Raw genomic sequence first — 21,930 nt, forward strand, 5'->3', positions numbered from 1 at the left:
ATTGCAGTACTCCCGTCATCTTCGCACTCCTTAAGCAATCTCTATTCAATCATGTGAGATTGACATGAGATTTTTAAACACAACTTACAGGTATTCTGATGAAAACAATTAAAATTCATGCAGTGTGATGATATTAAGTGTGTGCCTCGAGTCTGGTGGTTAGTACTGGGTGGCTCTACCTTTCCAGGAGCAAAGTCAAAAGGCCATAAAGGGGGTGTTTGCTCGGAAAACTCCCTGCTTCCTGCTTCGGAGACAGTCAAGGAAACGTTCCCTCAGCAGCAGCAGCAGCAGCAGGGCCTTCCACCGAAGAAGTTTTCTCAGGTAAGAGGTGACATCATACACACACAACAGTCTTCAAATCGCTTGATCACACTTAGTATCAGTGGGGTTTATTGTGATACAGTGAGATTCAACATCAAATCTTTAATTGAAGTGTCTTGAAAGAGGAAGTCATGTTTATAAATCGCTAAGATATGCAGAAATACGCAAAATGTTGTTACTTTTTTACCTTAAAATTGCAGCTTCGAAATCATTTTGATGGGACAGTGTCTTGTAATAAGGTGAATGGTGTCTCTGTCTCAGCCACTCCACCCCTCTATCACTTGTTTCTGCACTATGTAACTTAAGTGAGAGGGGAGGATCACAGTACATACATGTTTACTTCCGGACACCAGCGTTTTAACTCATAACATTGTTATGATGTAATCAGTTTTGTTTGTAGTTAGCACCTACATTACTTTTAACAAACCTGGGATTTGTGTTTGATTTGTATTTATGACAGTGTTGTTCTATTCAGAAACTGTGGGGGGCGCTAAATTGCACAAACATCATAAGACTACATTAAAGATGCAATATGTAAGAATATAAGTTGAAAACATTCACAAAATTGACTGAAATTATCAAGTAGAAATAAGAGTTTTGACATTAGGACATCTATGTATTGTGTTGCAGAGATATATACTGAAACTAGCATGCTAACCAGCTAGCCGCAGAGTCCAAAGCTCCTGTGCTAGTGGTGTAAACAGCAACACTCCCCTGGTGCACCGAGCCAGTCAGGACTGCTAGCTACACGGCTAATGTTGTGTAAAGGGGCACTGTTTAAGATTTTAGTTGAAAAAATTTAAAAATTAACTAAAAATAATCAACAAATTGTGAAGTAATAACAGTTTTGACATTATGACGTCTGTTTACTGTGTTGCAGAAGTATCTACTGAAGTTAGCATACTAACCAGCTAACCCCGGCCCGTCCTGGTCCAAAGCTTGTGGTGTTAATATCAACACTCGCCTGGTGCTCCCAGTCCAGACCGCTAATTGTACAGCTAACTGAGCAAAGTAGCCAATGGCAGCTATAGCTAGCAGCAGTTAACTGTTACTCTAGCGTTATGCTACCCTCTATTAGTTTTGAGTATAAATTAGACAGATGGCCAATTTTTACATATTGCACCTTTAACGTTTAAAAAACGTTCTTTTCCAGGTTTCTTCATATCTTATGTACAGTATGTTGCAAAAACTATTAAGTGGTTTGTTAGCAGGTATTTGTTCATCAAAATTCATGTAACTGAATGTGCTGGATATCTTTTTAAATTTTCTCGCCAGATTTAATCCATGCTTCCACGATGCTGCATTTGAGTAAGGTAAGAATGATTGTTTCCGTAATAAATACACATTGTAACATTCATGATGATCAGAGAACGGTTAGGCATTTTTTGGTATGACATTTTGGTTTATTACAATGTCTAGGGGGATTTCGTGTGGGTGGACTCCGGCGGCGGGGTGCCGATCGGTGCCCAGGTCAAGGTGACACCCACCGGACAGCTTCAACTAATCGACGATGAAGGAAAGGTACAAACCCCCGTAAGACTTTGCTTACATCAGGCCCAGTAAATGAGTGGAAGCCTTCTATATAATGTCGACTATTTCACATAACAGGAGCACAAGATCAACAAGAAGACGGAGGGCACCATCCGGCCCATGCACCCCACCTCCGTGGAGGGTGTGGACGACATGATAAGGCTGGGTGATCTCAATGAGGCAGGGCTCCTCAGGAACCTCCTGGTGCGGCACAAAGAAGGCATCATCTATGTAGGTTTCTATTCCCGTCTCACTCTTAACCACCTAGTTTTATGAGGTCCATAACCCGCTGTGGAAATGCTTACGTCTATGTCTTCCCTCGCTGTGAATGTCTTTCTATCTCAGACTTTGCCCTGTAGTTTATCACACTGCTGTTTGTCTCCATAGAGACAAATGAGCCTGTGTTGAAAGAGAACGTCCCAGTGTTTCTATGTCACTGCGTCAAAACAGTGTTTGTTCAATTATGAATTGGGCCATTTTGTTGTATATAAATACTACTGCTAAGTGCTGGGGGCATAACACTATCTTGTCTTTGATTTTCTATTCATATTAAAAACCACAGCATTTAACACAGCTTTTCATGATTATAATCCTCCCATTAATTTTTTAAATCCAATGAACCACATTTAGCACACGATTCTCACGCACAGCAGCAGTGAGGGGTCAACGGGGTCACTCCATAATAGCTTGTTTATTCTCATGTACACACACAAACATTCGTCATCTGTGCGACTGTGTGATGATGGTCTGACATCCCTCTCTGTTTGAAGACATACACAGGCTCCATTCTGGTTGCGGTCAACCCTTACCAGCTGCTGCCCCTCTACACCACCGAGCACGTGCACTTGTACACAGACCGACGGCTGGGTGAACTGCCGCCGCACGTCTTCGCCATCGCAGACGGCTGCTTTTTCAACATGCGCCGCAACAAAAAGAGCCAGTGCTGTGTCATCAGGTCTGCTTTTGTCTAATTACAGGAGACTGAGGCTGATTCTAGGTTATTTTATCATTGATTGATTGATTGAAACATATATTTATACAGGGGACATATATTTATATATATTTATACAGGTGGTTACAGTACAAGTAATAAGTGTGACAAATATTAGTTACAAAAAAACGCTTAAAGAGACAGGAGCTAAAACAGAGCATTTCAGACAGAGGGTCAGGGTCAGTATTTGAGCATTAAAGGATGTATACCTATTCTTGTAGTAACCCAAAATAAAATTATGAACCTGAAAATGAGCATGAAAATTATGCTTTTTCAGCACTGCTTGATTTTTGTTTTCTCAATTTAAAACCAGTTTGAATTGTTGAGGGCTCTTTGTAAAAGACAACAAAATATGTGCTACAGTGTATTAATCACATGCCCATTTCTGTCTACATATAAAGTGAAGTCATCTGCATAGAAATTGAATCAACAATGTACAGGCAACGGTTTTTATTATAGATTGTGAAAGGAAGAGGACCTAAAATGGATCCTTGTGGAACCCCTTTGTTAATGTTGACATGTTTAGGTTGCACATCATCAGCCACACTGAGATTGGCTGTGTCTAAGATGTTCATTTTTTCTAAACTTGTCACAATTCTCAAAAGTTAAGCTGAGTTGGAACTTTTCCCAAGTTTAAAACCAGAATGACTCTAGTTTAAAATAAAAGTTTAGTTGAGAAACAGTCAAAACTTTTGCGAAACTAAAAATAATTTAAATAATAAATGATGCAAATGACACTATTAAATGTATTTTCTTTTATAAATGCTCAGTTCTTTGTTTTCCTCACCAGTGGTGAGTCAGGAGCAGGGAAAACTGAGAACACCAAGCTCATGCTGCAGTTCCTGGCTGCGGTGAGCGGCCAGCACTCCTGGATCGAGCAGCAGATTCTTGAAGCGAACCCCATCCTGGAGGGTACGAGCAAAACACCAACAAAAAAAAACTGTAACACGGTCTTCATAATCAGTGGAATCCCCTTTTAACCTGATTTGCTTTCTTCCCAGCCTTTGGTAATGCCAAAACAATCCGAAATGATAACTCTAGCCGTTTTGGGAAGTACATTGACATCAACTTCACCAAGGGTGGGGCCATCCAAGGGGCCCGCGTTGAGCAATACCTGCTGGAGAAGTCCCGAGTCTGTCGTCAGGTGGGGAAGATTGGTTTTCTGAATATGTGCAAGAGATGTAACGCTGTGCAAATGTTCTTGTTGTGACGAAAATGTGCTTTCATGTGCAGGCGCCTGAGGAAAGAAACTACCACATCTTCTACTACATGCTGATGGGCATGACAGCTGAGCAGAAAAAGATTCTTTCTCTTGGAAGCGCTGCAGAGTACTACTACCTGACCATGGTACTGGAAAAACTGTCAAATTTGAAAAAAAAACACTGTCTTCAGTGGTGGATTGTGAAGATAAGTGCATGGGGCGTGACTCACAGATAACAAGATAAGAGTTTAGATTTAGTTTTAAATGTGTTCGATCTTATCATCAGGGTAACTGCACCAGCTGTGAAGGACGTGACGATGTGAAGGAATACGCTCACTTCCGTTCAGCTCTGAAGATCCTCATGTTCACAGAGAATGACTCCTGGGAAATCTCCAAACTGCTCGCTGCCATCCTTCACCTGGGCAATGTGAAATTTGATGGTGAGAGCGGGTGCATGTACTGTAGACACCATTCTCAGAGGTGTAAAATAATGTAATCATTTGAGCCATTGAATGTATTTTCCATGCATACTTTCAGGCACCATAGTTAATAACCTCGAGGCCTGCGACATCATCGCATCAGATCATTTCAACATGGTCAGCCAGCTGTTGGAGGTATGTGTAGTTTTTATTTTTACAACTGCAAATAAAAGAGCTGAGGGGTTAGACTGGGCTGACTGTGTGTCCCATAACCCTCAGGTGGCTCCCAAAGAGCTGGAGAAGTGTCTGACTCAGCGCTCCTTCATGACTGCCAGAGAGAGTGTGACCAAACCTCTGACCTCTGCCCAGGCTGTGGACGGCAGGGACGCCTTTGTCAAAGTAAGATCACTCACAAAAATCCATGTCAGACATAAATGGAGCTTATTTGAACATGCTAGACCCGCCTCCTGAGGACGTAGTAAAGAAAACAAAGTCAGTGGAGCATAATTGGAGAGCTTTTTTCAGTTCTCACCACCAGTGGGGCAAAAAAGGAAACCTTTTTTTAATGTTTGACAACAAAATTCTTACTGCCCCTTTAACAATGGAGTCATTTACTATGGCCTCATATCCCTGTCCAAATTTATGAGATTTAGTGCTTCTGTGTATAATTAGTCAGCTTCCCTCTGTCTAACTTCCAGGCCATTTATGGAAGACTTTTCCTCTGGGTCGTGGGCAAAATCAACGCTGCCATTTACAAGAAATCGGAGGACTCTGAAGAGGTCGAACAGTCAATTGGCTTGCTTGACATCTTTGGCTTTGAGAACTTCACCAAGAACAGGTTAGTGTCCACAGTGGCTCTCAGGACATTAAAGGTCTATTGCTGCTGTTTTTATACAAATTTGACAAAAATCCACCCGTCTTGTCTTTCCTCTTGTTTCGTTGAACTGTTGCAGCTTCGAGCAGCTGTGCATCAACTTTGCCAACGAGCAGCTCCAGCAGTTCTTCGTCAAGCACGTTTTCAAGCTGGAGCAGGACGAGTACGCCCGTGAAAACATTGTTTGGGAGCACATCGACTATATAGACAACCAACGCACTCTGGACGTATTGGCCAGCAAACCAATGAACATGCTGGCGCTTATTGACGAGGAGAGCAACTTCCCCAAGGTCTATATCCTCTTTGTACCTTGAAGAATTCAGTTGTAAGAAAGCAAAGCAGGTTTTAACTCTCTTATTTTATCTTCAGGGCACAGATACCACCATGCTCCAAAAGATGAATACCGTCCATGGAAAAGGGGGCATCTATCTTCCCCCCAAGAACAACTACGAGACAGAGTTTGGGATCCAGCACTTTGCTGGAGTGGTCAACTATGATTCACAAGGTACTTATAAAGCTTTTAAAAGCATGAAACCGTTCTTCTGCAAGACCTCTGTGATGTTCTTATTGTGTCTGTCTTGTTTTAAGGTTTCCTTGAGAAAAACCGGGACACCCTCAGCTCAGATCTGATTCAACTGGTGGAGTCGTCCACCAATAAACTCCTCAAAGAGGCGTTTCAAAAGGAGCTGTCCACCAGCACCAACAAGGGCAGCGTCAACCCCAGGATGGTCATCACCACGGCCAACAACAGCCTCCGGGTCAGTGACAGTCCGCTTCTTGCAGCTTTAAAATCCCTTTGAAAATAAAAATAACATATTGCTACATTTGTTTGTGTCTGACAGCAAGTGGCAGACGCCAAGAAGCGCGTGCCAACTCTGACCGGCCAGTTCCGTCAGTCTCTGGATTCCCTGATGAAAACACTGACCGTGTGCCAGCCCTATTTCATACGCTGCATCAAACCCAATGACTTCAAGAAGCCCATGGTGAGGACAGAAGCTGTATTCACTCAACCAAACTTATATTCATCTGTCCCAGAAATTAATAAAGCAGTTTGGTGTAAGTAAGTCAGATTCCATCCATCTGTGCCCCAGCTGTTTGACAGAGAGCTGTGCATGCGCCAGCTCCGTTACTCCGGTATGATGGAGACCATCAGGATCCGTAAGGCTGGATATCCTGTGCGCTACACATTCGATGAGTTCCTGCAGCGCTACCGCGTCCTTCTGAAGACCTACGTCTGTGATCCCAAAATAGTAAGTTGAAGGTTTTAACCTGATGATTTTGATCACGATGCGCTCAAACCTTCTCTCACCCTCGCTTGCTGTGTGTTTTTTTATTATTTCTAACAGGAAAGTAAACAGAAATGCTGTGAAAGCATTTGTGAAAGCGTGCTGGCTGAAGAGGATGACTGGAAGACCGGCAAGACAAAGATATTCCTCAAGGTGCAGCCTAATATTTTAATGTACAGTCTGTTAGTGACGGATATGTGTGGAGGCATACGAGAGCCAGGATATTAAGGATATTATTCTGCACCTTTCTGCAAGCTCTGCAGATCTATTATGATGTAGTATCATTTAAAATTGATTATATATATTATATCAATTGGATGTGAATATTTTCACCAAAATAAAAACTGCTACTGTTTTCTCTCAGGACTGTCATGACACCATGCTTGAAGTGGAGCGAATGAAAGAACTAAATGTGAAAGCACTTATAATCCAGAAAGTCATGAAAGGCTTCAAACACAGGTACGGGACAAAAAGATGTACATTTATTTGTTTATTTATATATTTATTGCTCATGTGACTGACGACTTCATGTCTCTATGATTCAGGAAACAATTCCTGAGGCAAAGGGCTGGTGCTCTTGTTATTCAGAAGTACTGGAGAGGACACAAAGGAAGAAAGCTGTACAGACTGGTGAGTCACTTTTTAATAATTCAATCAGTTTTTACCAAAATGACAACACAGGCCTGACATGCAATAAACGCCTTCAATTATGTTTTAATCCTAGGTCAAGCATGGCTTTGCAAGGCTGCAGGCGCAGGTTCGTTCTCGCCAACTCCACTTCCAGTATAAGAAGAAGCGGGAGGCCTCCGTCGTGCTGCAGGCCCACATCAGAGGACACCTGGCCAGGAAGGAGTGGAAGCGCAAGAGAGACGCTGTGATCCTCCTGCAGGCGTATACCAGGGGTCTGCTGGCGAGGAAGATGAGAAAAGCTGTAAGTTCAAGTTCTTGAAGAACTATGAAGAAAACCTTCTGAGTGATATATGTTAAAGATGGTAAACTATAGCCCTATAGCCCCTATAGCCATCTAATTATTATTGCCTAACTATGCCCCCACATCCCTATCAGATGGATTTACCCTTCGTCTCATGTTCCAAATGTCCATTAGTTTTACAGCAGCTATCTATTTGAACTGCTTATCCATTACGTACAGCTAATAATTAAACTGCCACACGTCAACCATTTTAAATAATTATTCCTTTAAGGTATCTATTTCAATCATTTCTAAGTTACTTTTTAGCTAATCATTTCAACTCTTTATTCATTTTAGCTAGCTATTTGAACCTTTAATTACTTTTAGCTCATTATTTACAGTCTCGTTCTATTGACGTTAGGTTAAGCTAATTATTTAAACTGTTAATGCACTACTTTTACTTTTAGCTAATAGATATACATTATAAAACACGTTATAATACTTACTAGGCTACCTTAAGCTAACTGTTCTCACCTGTTTATCTGTTCATTTAAAGGTATTATATCACCTGTTTAACTATTACCATTAATCAGTTACTTTTAGTTATCTCACCTCTTTATCCATTACTTTTGGCGGACTATTTCAAATATTCATCCTTTAGCTCACTATCTAATCATGTATCTATTATTTTCAGCTTTTTACTTTAAGCTAACTATTTTGACTCCACTGCTAGCGTACTAATTAGTTTTAGTGTGCTCTCAGTGGCAACAAAATGGTGTTGCAACTTACTCAGGTTGGTGGGAAGCACAGTGTTAGCCTGTTGTTTAACTTTACTGGTTAATTATGAACCTACTAAATGTTAGTATAAGAAATTATATTTAAAGGGTTACTTTGCGCCTGAACACAAATACATGCATTTATTTTTAGATCTTTTTTAAAAAATGTCATACTATTTCAGTGGTGGTTCAGGACGATTCCTTTTTTCTGATCTTGTTTTGTCTTGTGTTCTTTCAGATGCACCTCTCTGCTAAACAGAGAGAGGAAGAAAGGCGGGCCATTTTGGAGAAACAGAAACACCTGGAGGAAGTGCTGAGGCAAAAGAAAGAACTGGAGAACCAAGCTAACGCTGCAACCATCACAGACCAAGAGATGGTGGACAGCATCTTTGACTTCCTCCCACCTATTGTGGTTGGAGGGCAGGAGGGGCAAGCGCCTAAGGGATTCGAGGTTCGGTAATGAAAAGTTGAGCACGTTTTGACGTCCATTCAGGATCAGTCACTCACTGCATGCCTCTATCTGTTTCAGAATTTGGAAAAGAAGAGGATGATTACCGAGGAGATAGACATTGACGACATCCCCATTGAGGAAGATGTTCTCCAGGAAGATGACGATGACCTGGATGAGTACTCCTTCTCCAAATTTGCCTCCATGTACTTCCAGGGTGCAGCTAGCCCCGCCCACATCCGCCAGAGGCTTCAGCAGCCGCTGCTTTACCACGAAGACGAAGGGGATGTCCTGGTGCGTCTTTTAGACCAATTTAATTAATCATTTCAGTATTATATGAGGAATATCTTTGTTTATTTCATTATTTTGTCATGTTATCCCCAGGCCTCACTGACAGTGTGGTGGATCATCCTGAGGTTCATGGGAGACCTCCCTGAGCCAAAGAGGCAGGTCCGGGCCCAGAGAAACGCCAGGCAGGAACGCTTCATACCACAGGAACTGATTTCAAGAAAGGACAGACGTCTCAGCCACATGGTTGGCCTGGATCAGGTCAATATCCTCACGAAACGCAAAGTTTATGTTATTTAATATTTTGTAGATTAACAATAATCATAAATAAATGTAATTTCCGACTGTCTTAGAGGGTGCTAAGGAATAAAAAAGAAACAGCGCCTTCCCCAGTGCCCGAGGAGCCAGCACAAAACAGAAAGAGCTCCATGTTCGCAGACCTTCTGACAAGAAGGAAGGCTTCAGCTATGCCCAGTGAGACCGGTCAAAACCCGAAGGTCTACACTGTGCCAGAGAGGAACCAGGGGCGGAAGGGATCCACATTCACTGACCTGCTGTCCAGAACCAAAAGAGGCTCTACTGTTCAAGAAGTCCCAAGATCTGGTTCAGGCATCAGGAAACCCTCGATCATCATGGAGGAGGTGAGGTGTGAAAAATATTTTGACTTTGTGTTGCTGTGAAGTTCTCCGTTGTAACGTATTAATGGGACCTTCATGGTTTCGTTTTACAGTCAGATGATATGACTGAAGTGGCCAAGCCTCCCACCCTGCAGACTGTGAGTGAGGACGATGATCCCATGAGTGGTGAAGGTTCGACGCTGGACCGTCCACTGACGTCACTCGAAAAACTCCACATCATTGTGGGATATGCCATCGTCAGACGTGACCTCAGGTAACAGAAGCTCCATTTAAAAATCACTCACATCTCAGTATCTTTTTCTTATTTTCCACTAACACTACTTTTTGTCTGTTGTCTGTCCAGAGATGAGATTTACTGTCAGATCTGCAAGCAGCTTCAGGACAACAACAATCGTAACAGCTACTTCCGTGGCTGGATCCTGCTGTCTCTCTGTCTGGGCATTTTCCCTCCCAGTGAGCGTTTTATAAAGGTTAGTACAGCAGGTGTATTGGCTGCTTCAGTCTCATGAGCGGTGTTCACATGCTGTGATGTTTTTCTCATCTCGTTTCATCTCTCTTTGTCTTGGCAGTACCTGCAAAGTTTCATCCGTTTCGCTCCAGGAGGCTACGCTTCCTACTGCGCTGAAAGGCTGAAACGCACGGGAATGAACGGAGTGCGAGGGGAGCCCCCAGCCTGGCTGGAGCTGCAGGTGCTGAGACTGACATAAGATGCTCCTGCAAATAATTATTACTGATAAATGTACAATGTCCCTGTTGGACTACATACATGATAAAAAAGAGACATCACATTTGACCTAAATCAGGAAAAACACATTTTCTCAGTAGGTATCTTGCAGATAGTTTTGGTTTCATGTGTCCAAGTTTTGAGATGTGGATTAATCTCCTTCAGATTAATGAATGTAACATGTTTTTTTCTCTGTATTGTAAAAGGCAACCAAGACCAAGAAGCCCATGATTGTGTCTGTAACATTGATGGATGGACGCACCATTAACCTTCCTGTTGACTCATCATCGACCTCCAGAGAGATCTGCCAAGTCCTCTCCAACAAAATCAAACTCAAAGACACTTTTGGCTTTTCTCTCTACGTCGCCTTGTATGAAAAGGTATGCAGTCACATCCGCTTGGTGTCTTTGCTCCTGCAGTTCAGGTCATGATTAGATCTGCTATCGCACATTTCCCACACAAATTCTTTGTACTTTGTTCTTGAAAGCAGTCCAATCAAAATGATTTCTGCCTTTGAGAAGGGTGTGTTTTTGGGGGCTCTTCACCTTAAAACATACAAATAAACTTAACATAGACATCCAAAAAATAATTAACTTCATTTTTGAAAACCTGCCAAACTTTTTTTTTAACTTTATCTAACAAAAGAATGTATATTGGCATCCTCAAAGGTTGATCTAATGCCCGTTACAGTCACTTTAATGTCTCTAGATAACCTCAGATGTTGACCCGTCCTTTAGGTGTGGGCTCTGGGCAGCGGGCGGGAGCACGTGATGGACGCCATCTCCCAGTGTGAGCAGGAAGTAAAGAGGAAAGGAGGTCAGGAACAGCACGCTCCGTGGCGCCTCTTCTTCCGCAAGGAGATCTTCACCCCCTGGCATGACTGCAAGGAGGACAAGATCAGCACCGAACTCATCTACAAACAGATCATCCACGGGCTGAAGTTTGGAGAGTACCAGTGTCAAAAGGTGGGCTCATGTCAGGTTGATTATCTTACAAAGATCTTGCCGTCTTCTTTCATGATATTTCAACACTTTTTTCTCATTTAACACTTTGACAGGAGGACGATTATGTTCAGCTTGCTGCGAAACATTTATTCATCCAGCACGGCTCAGACAGCAGTGCAGAACATGTGAAGGAAACTGTTCAGGAATGTATCAACACGTCTCTGCTGGAGTCCAAGTCAGAGGCGAAATGGGTCCAAATGGTCAGCACCGCTCATGCTGAGGTCAGTCACAGCACGGATCAAAAGGTGCCGCGTGAACAGAACTGGACAGAAACAAAAGCTCTGAAGTGGCCTTGAGTCTGTTTAATGTTCTGTTTATTTTTTTTAAACCACACCAGGGGACATATTTGAGTTCAGGACAAAAGGCAGACTCGGTGAAGGCGGAGATGGTCGACTACGCCCGAGAGAAGTGGCCCATGTTCTTCTCCAGGTTCTTTGAAGTTGTCAAGCTGTCAGGTAAGACAGTGTGTCAGGCCTCTCTGCTGTCATGTATTTAAATCACTTGTAATTCATCAAAATCATGGTAATTGAATTGATTAAGATGCATTAAGCAACTATATAATATCAATATTATGATAATACTGTGTGTAAGGCTGTTGAAGCCCATGTATGACGAGAACTGATTATCAGTTTAGAATTAGAAATCATTAAAACATCATGCTCTCCATTATTATAAATAAACTAGTAGTTTCTTGGTCTGACAGGATTGATGGGCACACTGAGAATTTGTCAGCCCAGTCGGCAGAATAAATGTTATCTTAGTACGTTTCTGCAAAACTTCAGATAAATTCAAATTTAGCGTTTCTTTATGTTTATTTTGGTTCAATGTTTCTATTTCTCTCTAGTCACCACGCTGTGCTTATGGTCTGCTTAGGTTTAGACACAAAAAACAGTTGCTTAGGGTTACGAAAACATCATGTTTTGGCTTAAAGTACCTGTATTTGGTCGCCACTAAAAGGCCTGGAAATATCCCCACAGACTCAGACTGTGGTCGCCCGTTTGGCAGCTTTGTGGCTTGTAACAACGCCTCCACCTCCATCCCCTGATGTGAAAATCCCCTAATAAGCATATAAGGTGAACATGATTCGCCACATCTGGTACAAATGTCATCCTTGGAGGTATCTGAGGTTTGCAGAAAGGTTAACGGCTAACATTATATCCTAGTGACTGGGCTCAAATTTATACCTTTATCGGAAGTGATGACTTTAGATTGAATGGAAGAGGCCCACAGAGTGAACAGATCTAGATTATAGCCTCAGTAGTACACTGTATCTCTGCAGAAGCCCTGTCAGGCAGGAGAAGATAAGATCCTGTAGAAGAAATGCCACAATGATTTTATTGATCAACATATCTCGTCTTTTAATCAGGGCGGATCATAAAACATGTATAATACAAACATTTCTACACTTTCCTCGGGAATACACAGACAAACACTTTTAATGATCAGCAGTGAGGCTGTTTTTTAACCAGCCCCCTTTGAGCAATTAGCCGTTGCTGCTGCTTTTTTGTATCTATGTCAGACTGGAATATACAAGGCTATTTATAGACCCACGCTATACCACTGGGGTTAGGGCTCGAGCAAAGTAGTTGATTAAGAGTGAATAAGTGGGCCAGGAACAACATTTCTTTTTTTGTGTGTCAGTTCTGTTTAGCTTGTGAACAACCAACTTGCGATATTTCGCTATCGTGGGACAATTTTAAAGACAAACTGATGAATAAGTTGTGAAAGTAATGAAATAACAAAATGACAGAATACAATAATTACATCCCTAAAGTGAAAGTTGTTGATGACAGGGTCATTACTGCTGCACTCACAGCTTTTAACTCCAGGGTGGCTGAACTGACCCACATACAAAGTGCAAAGCAACACCTCCATGCTGGACAGTAACGTATCTCTGAAATTCCAATCTTATCTCCGATGAGTCATGATTTATTGGGCTTGTACCCTCCGTGGGCGTTTTTTTTTTTTTTATAGGTCCTGCACTGTCAAAGAGCAAGTTCATTGTGGCCATAAACTGGACTGGTATCACCTTCCTGGATGAGAGAGAGAAGAGGCTGGTGGAGCTCTCCTTCCCTGAAATGACCGGAGTCAACACCATAAGGTAGAGGCACAATCAGAGGAGCAGGAAGTGGTGTGCCAGTTTAGTTCAGGCTCTCGTGGGCCCTTGAAATCCTGGAAGTTTGTGCATTTGAGGACAAATCCAGGCCTTGAAGCCTGTGCAAGAATAGAAACTGAATTTCTTTTGATATTTTTTCTACTCAAAGCAACACTATGTAACTTTTTAAAGTAATTCTTAAGGAAGAAAGTTGATTATTGGTATTTGACGAACTGGGCATGATACCGATGTGACCCGCCACTCGCCTAAAGTTAGCTTGGATGGACTTCCCGCGACTCTGAAAAGGATAAGTGGTTACAGGCGATGGATGGATGGACGGAAAGAGACTCAACAATCAACTATCTTTCTGCAAAAAGTTACATTATATTTGCTTTAACACAGCCCTTGAGTTTAAGGGAACTGGGCCTGGAGAGCCAACGAGGTGGCATGATGTTACTTGTCTTATGATTCTCCCTGATGTCCATCCAGGGAGGGTAAAGCGTCGGGTCAGGCGGCGACCCTGCTGACACTGAAAGGAGACTTCACCCTGGGAGGAGGCACAGCCGAGGACATGGCGGAGCTGGTTACAATGTTCCTCAGTGGACTGACAGAGAGATCTCGGTATGCTGTGACCCTGAAGGAAGCCGAAAGGCCAGGTTAGAGGACTTATTTTTCCTTCTTGTGTTGTTACAGCTGAGACATCTATTTTAGAGTCATCTCTGCTAATTGATTCATTCCTCTGACAGATGACCCCACATTCCTGAGCTTCAAGAAAGGAGAGCTCATCCTATTAATCAAAGACGATGAGTTTTCTCAGAAACACGGTTGGATAAAGGGAGAAAATGTGCGAACAAAACAAATAGGAGCCATTCCCGCTGATGACATCGTAATCTTGCCGACGCTCAGCAAGCCCACCAATGAGGTCATGGTAGGGAGATGTCGATGACACACCCTTCTCGGATGAGTTATCAGGCAAAGAATGTGCTGAGTATTAAACTAACTGCGTGTTTCCTCATTTCAGAGCCTCATCAACTTGTCTCCGACACAGAGGTCAAACATCATACAGGCAAACCGAACAGGAACGGTGGAGAGAGTAGCTCTCGCCACTCTCAAAGAATTCTCCGCCCAGTACTTCAGGTGGTTTGACTTCATTCTGCATGTTATTTTTCACCAGCTGATCAAAAAGAAAGGGCTCACTGGAACAGTATCGGCTTCTTGTTTGCTTGATCCTGCAGGCAGCCCACGAAGGATGTGAACCGTCAGGTGATGTCCAGGAACGCTGCTCCTGAGAGGCTGTGGGTCAACTCCAGAGAGCCAATCAGACAGCCCTTCCTTCAAAAATTGGTGGTCAAACCAGACCTCAGCCACAAAGCCTGTCTGGCCTTCACTGATATCCTCCACACAGCAGAGTTAGCGATAAGTAGCATGTCTTTCAATGTTTTTTGTACATACCAAACTAGCCGAACAAGCCTCCTCAGCCGCCTGACCCCTGCAGATTACCATCAAAACAATTCTTGTCTGTAGCATCAGCAGCTAACAACGTCAGTCCAAGCTTTTCCTCTTCAAAGTTCATGAAACCACAGTGGTTATTCCTCCTTGACTGTTGCGTACCGATCCTGAAATATATGGGAGATTACCCCGCCAAGCAGATGCAGAGTCCTCTGGAGCTCACCGACCAGATCTTCGGCCCCGCCACGAAACACGAGGCGCTCAGGGACGAGATCTACTGCCAGATCATGAAGCAGATGACCAGCAACAACAACCGGTACGCTCCAGTTATTTCACTATTTAATTGTAAACTAAATAAAAGTATTAAGTATTGACTGTTCGTCAGACAAGACAAGACTTTGAGTCAGGGAAACTAGGACTTTTTTTGAGTACTTTATCATATTTTCTAGGTCAAATGGATAATTGATTAATCAAGAAAATAACTGATAAATAATAACTGATAATGAAAATATTTGTTAGTTGCAGCCCTAGCAAATTTGAGAAAGATAAAAGCTAAATTTTTAAGCTATTTTTTTAATTTTAAGCAAAATTAAAGCCCGACTGGCGAGTTGAAGTATCTAGAACTTGTATTCCTTTGTGTACTTTTCTTTATTTGGACACTAGGAAGTACAAACAGTAAACCAAAAAAAGAGAAATTGACATTGTCTCAGAGGTGGAACTGAAATATAATCACCCCTCTCATGTGTCCATGTACAAGAATGGATCTCGATGCAAACATAGACTCATAATATGAACATATTTCATATTGTCTCTCATATTGTCTGTCCATCACCCAGGCACAGCATGGAGCAGGGCTGGCAGCTGCTGTGGCTCTGCTGCGGCCTGTTTCCTCCCAGCCAGTCTCTTCTGAAGCACACTCAGCGATTTCTGGAGTCGCGGCGCAGAGAGGCCCTCTCCTCCGACTGTCTGCAGCGGCTGCAGAGCTCACTGAGGTTAGCCCGACACGCTGTCTTACACGTCACGGGCACACAGTGCCCAGCACCATGCACCAAGAGGGTGTGTATGAGATGAAGAGCGCGTGAAGGCAGTTCCTGCTCCCCCTGAATTCACCATGACATGAGAGAGTGTGTGTAAAGAGTGACTCACGGAGCAGCTAATGTTGCTCGTAAGAAAAGTACAAGGCAGTTGCAAGCAGTTGTAAAACATGACGCTACGACTGGTGTAGTGAGGAAAGGAAAGGGGGCGTGTGTCTTTTCTTTTAAATCTCTCTAAAGGCTCTGCAAACAAACAACAGAAGTATTTGGACTTGTTATTCTAGATGTGCTGAGGGAAGTTTGTGCAGAACAACCCTGCAGCGGTTCTCACATTGAAGTATCAAAAACATGTGTTGCATCAGCTTCACAGTGAGTGACAACAGTCTGTATTTGCATGTCCTCTTCTATAAATACATTTGATTTACACGTTGTGTTTTTCCCACAATGACAACAGACGCTAAGAGATGTTTTTTTGATCAGTGCAGTTGGTGCATGCTGGTTCACTGTTTTAGTGAGTGTTTGCTCTTTTCTTTATCTGCACTGAATCTGTGGCTTAAATGTCAAAAAGATAATGGTTAGAAAGAAAAGGTGTGACTAAGCATTTGCTGTCTCTGTGTAGGATGGAGCCCAGGAAGCTCCCACCGCACCAGGTTGAAGTTGATGCCATCCAGCTGAACAGCACACAGATCTTACACAAAATCCACTTCCCCAACGACACAGAGGAGGTATGATTACAGTCAAATATCTCTCTAGAGCTTCCAAAAACACCACCAATATATTTTTGACCAATGTTGGAGAAACCATTTCTAAGCCAAAGAGAAAAGGCAGAATCCAGCCTGGGTGGAAGGAAGGAAGAGGTGATTATTATGGATAGGAGTTAATGGAGATGAAGCTGTGCCAAAATGTTTCATGTTGTGATTACTCTGGGGCTAGATGAATATTTTCCTGGAGAGAAGGGTTATTTAGAAAGTCTGGAAGAGCCACAAGATCAAATTGAAGAATTCTTACACAGAGATAAACAAAACAAAAGTTTTTAAGAAAAAGAGATGCTTATTATGCACCTTTCTACAAGCTCTGCAGATGTGTTATTTCTAGAAGAAAAAAAACAAACTAGTCTACATAAAAATGTTCGACAGTGGCACAAGTGATCCAGTGATTTCTCTCTCGTCCCTCCTCAGATATTTGAGGTCATGACAAGCACCAGGATCAAGGACCTCATCCTGAACATTTCCAGAAAGCTTGGTCTGAGTACATCAGAAGGCTTCAGCATTTTTGTCAAAACACATGACAAGGTTTGTTTCACATTCCTCAGCCTTAAACATTGTATCTTGGTATTTTCTTCCATAAATTTTGACTTTGACTACACTGGTTATAAAAACAAAGTCTGTGACTGTGTTTCTTTTAGGTCCTCAGTTTGAATGACACAGACTACTTCTTTGATAGTCTGAGACAAATCACTGACTGGTCCAAGAAAGCCAATAGGATCAAAGACGGTAAAAAAAAGAAACATTATCTGATTAAAATGTACTTTTGAGGGTTCTTTGCACTAACCCACATTAACCTCTTTGATGTGTGTGTGTTCTGCAGGTGGCCCAGTCAACGTACCCTATCTGGTGTTCTTCATGAGGAAGTTGTGGTTCAATGTGATCCCTGGCAGAGACACAGAGGCCGATCTTATCTTCCACTACCCTCAGGTGCATTTGAATGATGCAGCCGCTCAGCCGCCGTCACATTTTCCAGGCTCATTAGTTTTTCCACTTGATACTAAAGCCTAATCTTTCCATTAAACATTATCCCATCACTGACAAAGTCTCAATACTCGTTCTCAACTCCTCTCTCCGGCTTCATAATGACCAGAAGGAATGCTGCAGATTAAAACAGTATCTACTGATGAAGAATGTTGGTTTTGAGAATTCAACCCCATTAATAGCAGCAAACTTGATAAAAACAATCTTTTTTCTGTCTTACAGGAGCTACCCAAGTACCTGAGAGGCTATCATGTTTGCACCAAAGAGGAACTGATCAACATTGCGGCTCTGCTCTTCAGGATAAAGGTCAGCAATGACAAGAGCCAGATTGTCATGATCCCCAAGATCCTGAAGGAGCTGGTGCCCGCAGACCAACTGAAGGCCATGTCTGAAAACGAGTGGAAGAAGGTACGAGGGGCTTTCTTTTCACTTATTAGCCAATGTGTAGCTTAAAGGACAAAGATTGATGGCACACTTTGTTCATGAAAAAAACAAAACCAACAACAATCAAAAGTTTTCCACTTCCTTATTCTGTCTGTGACACAGAGCTCCAACCGTTCTTGTTCCTCCTAAAGACGTAAACCTTTGACAGGAATCTATACAGCACTGCCAGTGAGGCAGGGCTGTACTTAGGTACTCTGGTTCGAGTTAAATGCTAACATCAACATGCTAACACAATGGCAATGTTAACAAGCAGCTGTTTCGCAACTTCATGAGATGAGCTTAATTTAGCATTTTAGCATGCTTGCATAGCACACAAAAACTACAAAACACAACATACAGATACATGCTGATAATAAACCAAAGTATTGTAGTGACAGCTGAGCAAAGTTATTACGCTTCATCCTGAGGGGAACATTTATATCTAATACATTTTATGGCAATTCATCAAATATGTCCCACACACTGTGCACTTCACTTGCAACGCAGTACATCTCGGTACTTAGACCTTCATCAGGTTATCTTTATCGATAACCTGATGATTTTTCCTGATTTTGTCGGCCCTCGTTCTTCTCCTACGCACCTTGGAGCATCATGTTGGAGCTGCAAAAAAGTCAGGGGTTCACACAAAGCTGTTTGCAGGGTTGTAACTAATGATAATTTATATTATTGTTCAGTCTGCAGATTGCTTTTACAATGAATTATTTAGTCTATAAAACAAGAAAAATATGAAAAATGCTCGTCAAAACTTCCGAAATCCCAAAGTGACGTCTTCAGATTGCATCTTTTGTCCGACTAACAGTCCAAAAGCCAAAGAATAAGCAGCAAATCCTCACATTTAAGAATGCTCTGTTGTTGTTAGCGGTGCTGGCTCAGTCATGTGCAAGCTGACTAATCAGAGCAGACTGGGTAATCAAGGGGGGGCCTTAAAGAGACAGGAGCTAAAACAGAGCGTTTCAGACAGAGGGGGGGACACAGAGCTGTAAACTTTTCTAGTAGTGACCCAACATAAAATTATGAACCTGCATTATAAGCATAATGTGTCTTTCCCTGTAAGATAAGGCTCTGCCACTTCCTGAAACAGTGGTTTCAGTAGAACAGTAGAGCTACACACTGTAGTTCTCAGCAAACATCACTTCAAACTAGAGTAAACAGTGCATTTATTAGGGATTATTTTTAGCTGTGGATTTATACACAGTCAGTGCGCTAGAAAGTATATAATGTACCAGAATAGTGAATGTGGGATTGACTCAAAATAAATAACGTTTTGTCACAGTGTGGCACATTGATGTGTTTTCATAGTTTCTGGAGAAGAGAAGAGCTCTTTGGCACATAGGAATAAGACATATAGGGCTCTGGACACACGGTCATTTGTCAGTAAGATCAATCTATTGTTTGCTTTAGTCTTTTAATGGGCTTTGTTGTCAGTAAGAATATATAGAATAGAAGCAGCCTTGTTCTTTAGATTGCCCATAGTAACAATATCTCCATTGTGCCGTGTCTGCGTTGCTCAGTTCTCAGACGATATTGCCTGAAGGCTGCGGGGATGTTGGAAAATCATTAACCTCATAAAAAGCTGTGGAAATACCTCAACAAAACAAGAGTGTTGTGTCACACTGTGATCTATATATTCTTTTACATTTTCAGACCGTCACCGCCTCTTATAACAAACAAGGTGCTATGACTGTGGACGAAGCGAAGGTGGCCTTTCTGAAGGCAGTTTACCGCTGGCCGACATTCGGCTGTGCGTTCTTTGAAGTGAAGGTAAGAGCATGCAGTGAATGTCCAGCACACAGAAGCAGCTTTATCTTGATATCTATGGTCCATTTGGTTGGGTGGGCGGCTTGTTTATCTGACGCTCTCGCTCTCTGTCTCAGTATCTCACACTCTGTCACTGTGGCACGCTGGCTGCACGCCTGCAGTAAGCAAATAATCACGAGTGCAGAGAAGTTCGCTCATTTGCCTCTCTAACTTTCTTTTCAGCAAACGTCAGAACCAAATTTCCCAGATATTGTGCGCATAGCCGTCAGCAAGCAAGGACTCACCATCATCCACCCAAAAACCAAGGTGAAAAAACAAAAGTCCTCGTTAACAATGTCCCTTTTAACATCCTCCTACTAATTTATTCATTAACAAGTCTTTTCTCTTGTTAAAGGACGTGCTGGCAAATCATCCATTCAACCGCATCGCGAACTGGTGCAGTGGTAGCACCTACTTTCACATGACTATTGGTAATTTAGTCAAGGGGACTAAATTCCTGTGTGAAACTTCACTGGTGAGATCTATCATTAGACATGTGCGCTTTGAGTGCAAACAAGTTTGTTACTTTCATTTCATTTCTTCACATCTGTGTCTTCTTTTCAAAAAAGGGCTACAAGATGGACGATCTTATAACCTCCTACGTCAACATGTACCTCAGAGAGAGGAAGGCGGTGCAAACCAAAAACCAGCGCTTCGACATGTGAGCCTCGAGCAGCACGCGTGTGACTCATCTGCAGATTCAAAGCAACACACTCAACATGTAGTTCGTACACGCAAGCACACGGAAGCAGAGCAGGAATAGTTTTTTGTTTCCAAAAGTGTAATCAGCTTCACTTTGCTCTGTGAAAACAATACATTGATTTGTTGCATGAAAGAAAGTTGTTGTAGATTTCTCAAATTTTATTTAAAGCTGTTTCTTTGACATGTGAGTGAGCAACTCATGTTCTGGGTAATAATACAGTGCAGATCATTATAGAGGCCTGAATTTATGGAGAAAATGTGTTGTATACATGGTTAATTATCCACGAATAACAACGAGAATGAACAAAATAATCCTCTTAATCCTTCGATACCACCCAAGTTTTATAATTGCAAATTAAAGTCACAAATAGATACAAGGCAACTTGAGTAAATACCACTGTTCTTCTCATTTCAGGCTTCAAATTCTTTAATCTGATAACGTTTTCTTTAAAATACTTCCTGCGTGTGTCGCTGTCTTCAAATTTGTTGCATGAATGTACAAGATCAGTCTCTTTATCCAACATATTGACAAAATCACCCTTTTTAAAAAAAACATTTATAGGCACAGGAAGCATCGTTTTACATATTTATTCAAGTTTGGTGGTGGCTGCGGATCTAAAAAAAATCCTTTGTGAATTATTCATTCACAAGTTGTCATACACATTCTTTGGTTTTTATTTGAAATACAAAGTTGTCACTGCTGTTGATGCTGTTTTCTCTCCATTTTATTGTGCCTGCCTTATAAACATTAAAGGTGTCCTGTGAAGTGTCCTTGAAAACAAAACCCAAGGCCTGGCATGTGTTGAATGCATTTCCTTCCTCGTAAAACACTCGAAAATCCTTTTTAAAAAAAGTGGAAAAAGTCTCAAATCATCCGTAGTTAGCTCATTGCTAAGCTTCTGTGCCCGTTCTCAATGTCTGTAGTAGGATGAAACCAGAAACAAGATGTGAATTGTGTCATTAAAAATGATTGTGGGCACACACACGCATTCTTACAAATAAAACTGGGACCCACCAGTCAAAACATTGTGCCGATGTTGGCCAAAAACTCCACAGGGTTCCTTTAAATCACTCCATCGTCAACAATATTTAAAGTGCTTAGAGTGAAAAAACATTTATTGTTAAGGAATATTTTTTTTTCTTCTTCTAAAACTGTCAAATAAAACATTTTTGAAAGCCTGTTGGTGAGTGTGACTAAGTGTTGACAGCATCGTCCCTCTTCCAGCAGCCGAGAGCTGCTCCCTCACAGCG

At 42.0% G+C, this 21,930-nt stretch overlaps 1 protein-coding gene across 1 annotated transcript; it reads left to right on the top strand.

Annotated features, from left to right (window-relative positions):
- Positions 1-1,750: 1,750 nt before the first annotated feature.
- Positions 1,751-21,858, top strand: myo7ba (myosin VIIBa). Its single transcript, XM_084356168.1, has 46 exons — positions 1,751-1,842; positions 1,930-2,082; positions 2,622-2,806; positions 3,633-3,754; positions 3,844-3,986; positions 4,076-4,189; positions 4,330-4,483; positions 4,581-4,657; positions 4,742-4,861; positions 5,161-5,300; positions 5,416-5,626; positions 5,706-5,841; positions 5,925-6,094; positions 6,179-6,319; positions 6,428-6,586; positions 6,683-6,775; positions 6,987-7,081; positions 7,168-7,252; positions 7,347-7,553; positions 8,547-8,759; positions 8,838-9,050; positions 9,141-9,305; positions 9,398-9,685; positions 9,775-9,935; positions 10,026-10,152; positions 10,252-10,371; positions 10,613-10,786; positions 11,144-11,371; positions 11,464-11,631; positions 11,748-11,865; positions 13,385-13,511; positions 13,995-14,161; positions 14,252-14,433; positions 14,527-14,642; positions 14,741-14,895; positions 15,117-15,270; positions 15,791-15,946; positions 16,608-16,713; positions 17,167-17,280; positions 17,394-17,481; positions 17,576-17,682; positions 17,959-18,144; positions 19,825-19,941; positions 20,161-20,244; positions 20,333-20,452; positions 20,547-21,858. Exons 2-46 carry the CDS (start codon positions 1,972-1,974, stop codon positions 20,640-20,642), a joined length of 6,513 nt encoding a protein of 2,170 aa, XP_084212294.1. The 5' UTR covers positions 1,751-1,842; positions 1,930-1,971; the 3' UTR covers positions 20,643-21,858.
- Positions 21,859-21,930: the final 72 nt, after the last annotated feature.

This window comes from Pagrus pagrus (assembly GCF_965226575.1).
Source record: "Pagrus pagrus genome assembly, chromosome: 6".
Classification (NCBI taxonomy): domain Eukaryota; kingdom Metazoa; phylum Chordata; class Actinopteri; order Spariformes; family Sparidae; genus Pagrus; species Pagrus pagrus.

Bases quoted from the DNA above. Each gene is read 5' to 3' on its own strand.
- myo7ba (XM_084356168.1), top strand. From the start codon at position 1,972: ATGCACCCCACCTCCGTGGAGGGTGTGGACGACATGATAAGGCTGGGT. The intron at 9,051-9,140 runs GTGCGTCTTTTA...TGTTATCCCCAG, and splicing joins AAGACGAAGGGGATGTCCTG to GCCTCACTGACAGTGTGGTG. The intron at 14,434-14,526 runs GTAGGGAGATGT...TCCTCATTTCAG, and splicing joins AGCCCACCAATGAGGTCATG to AGCCTCATCAACTTGTCTCC.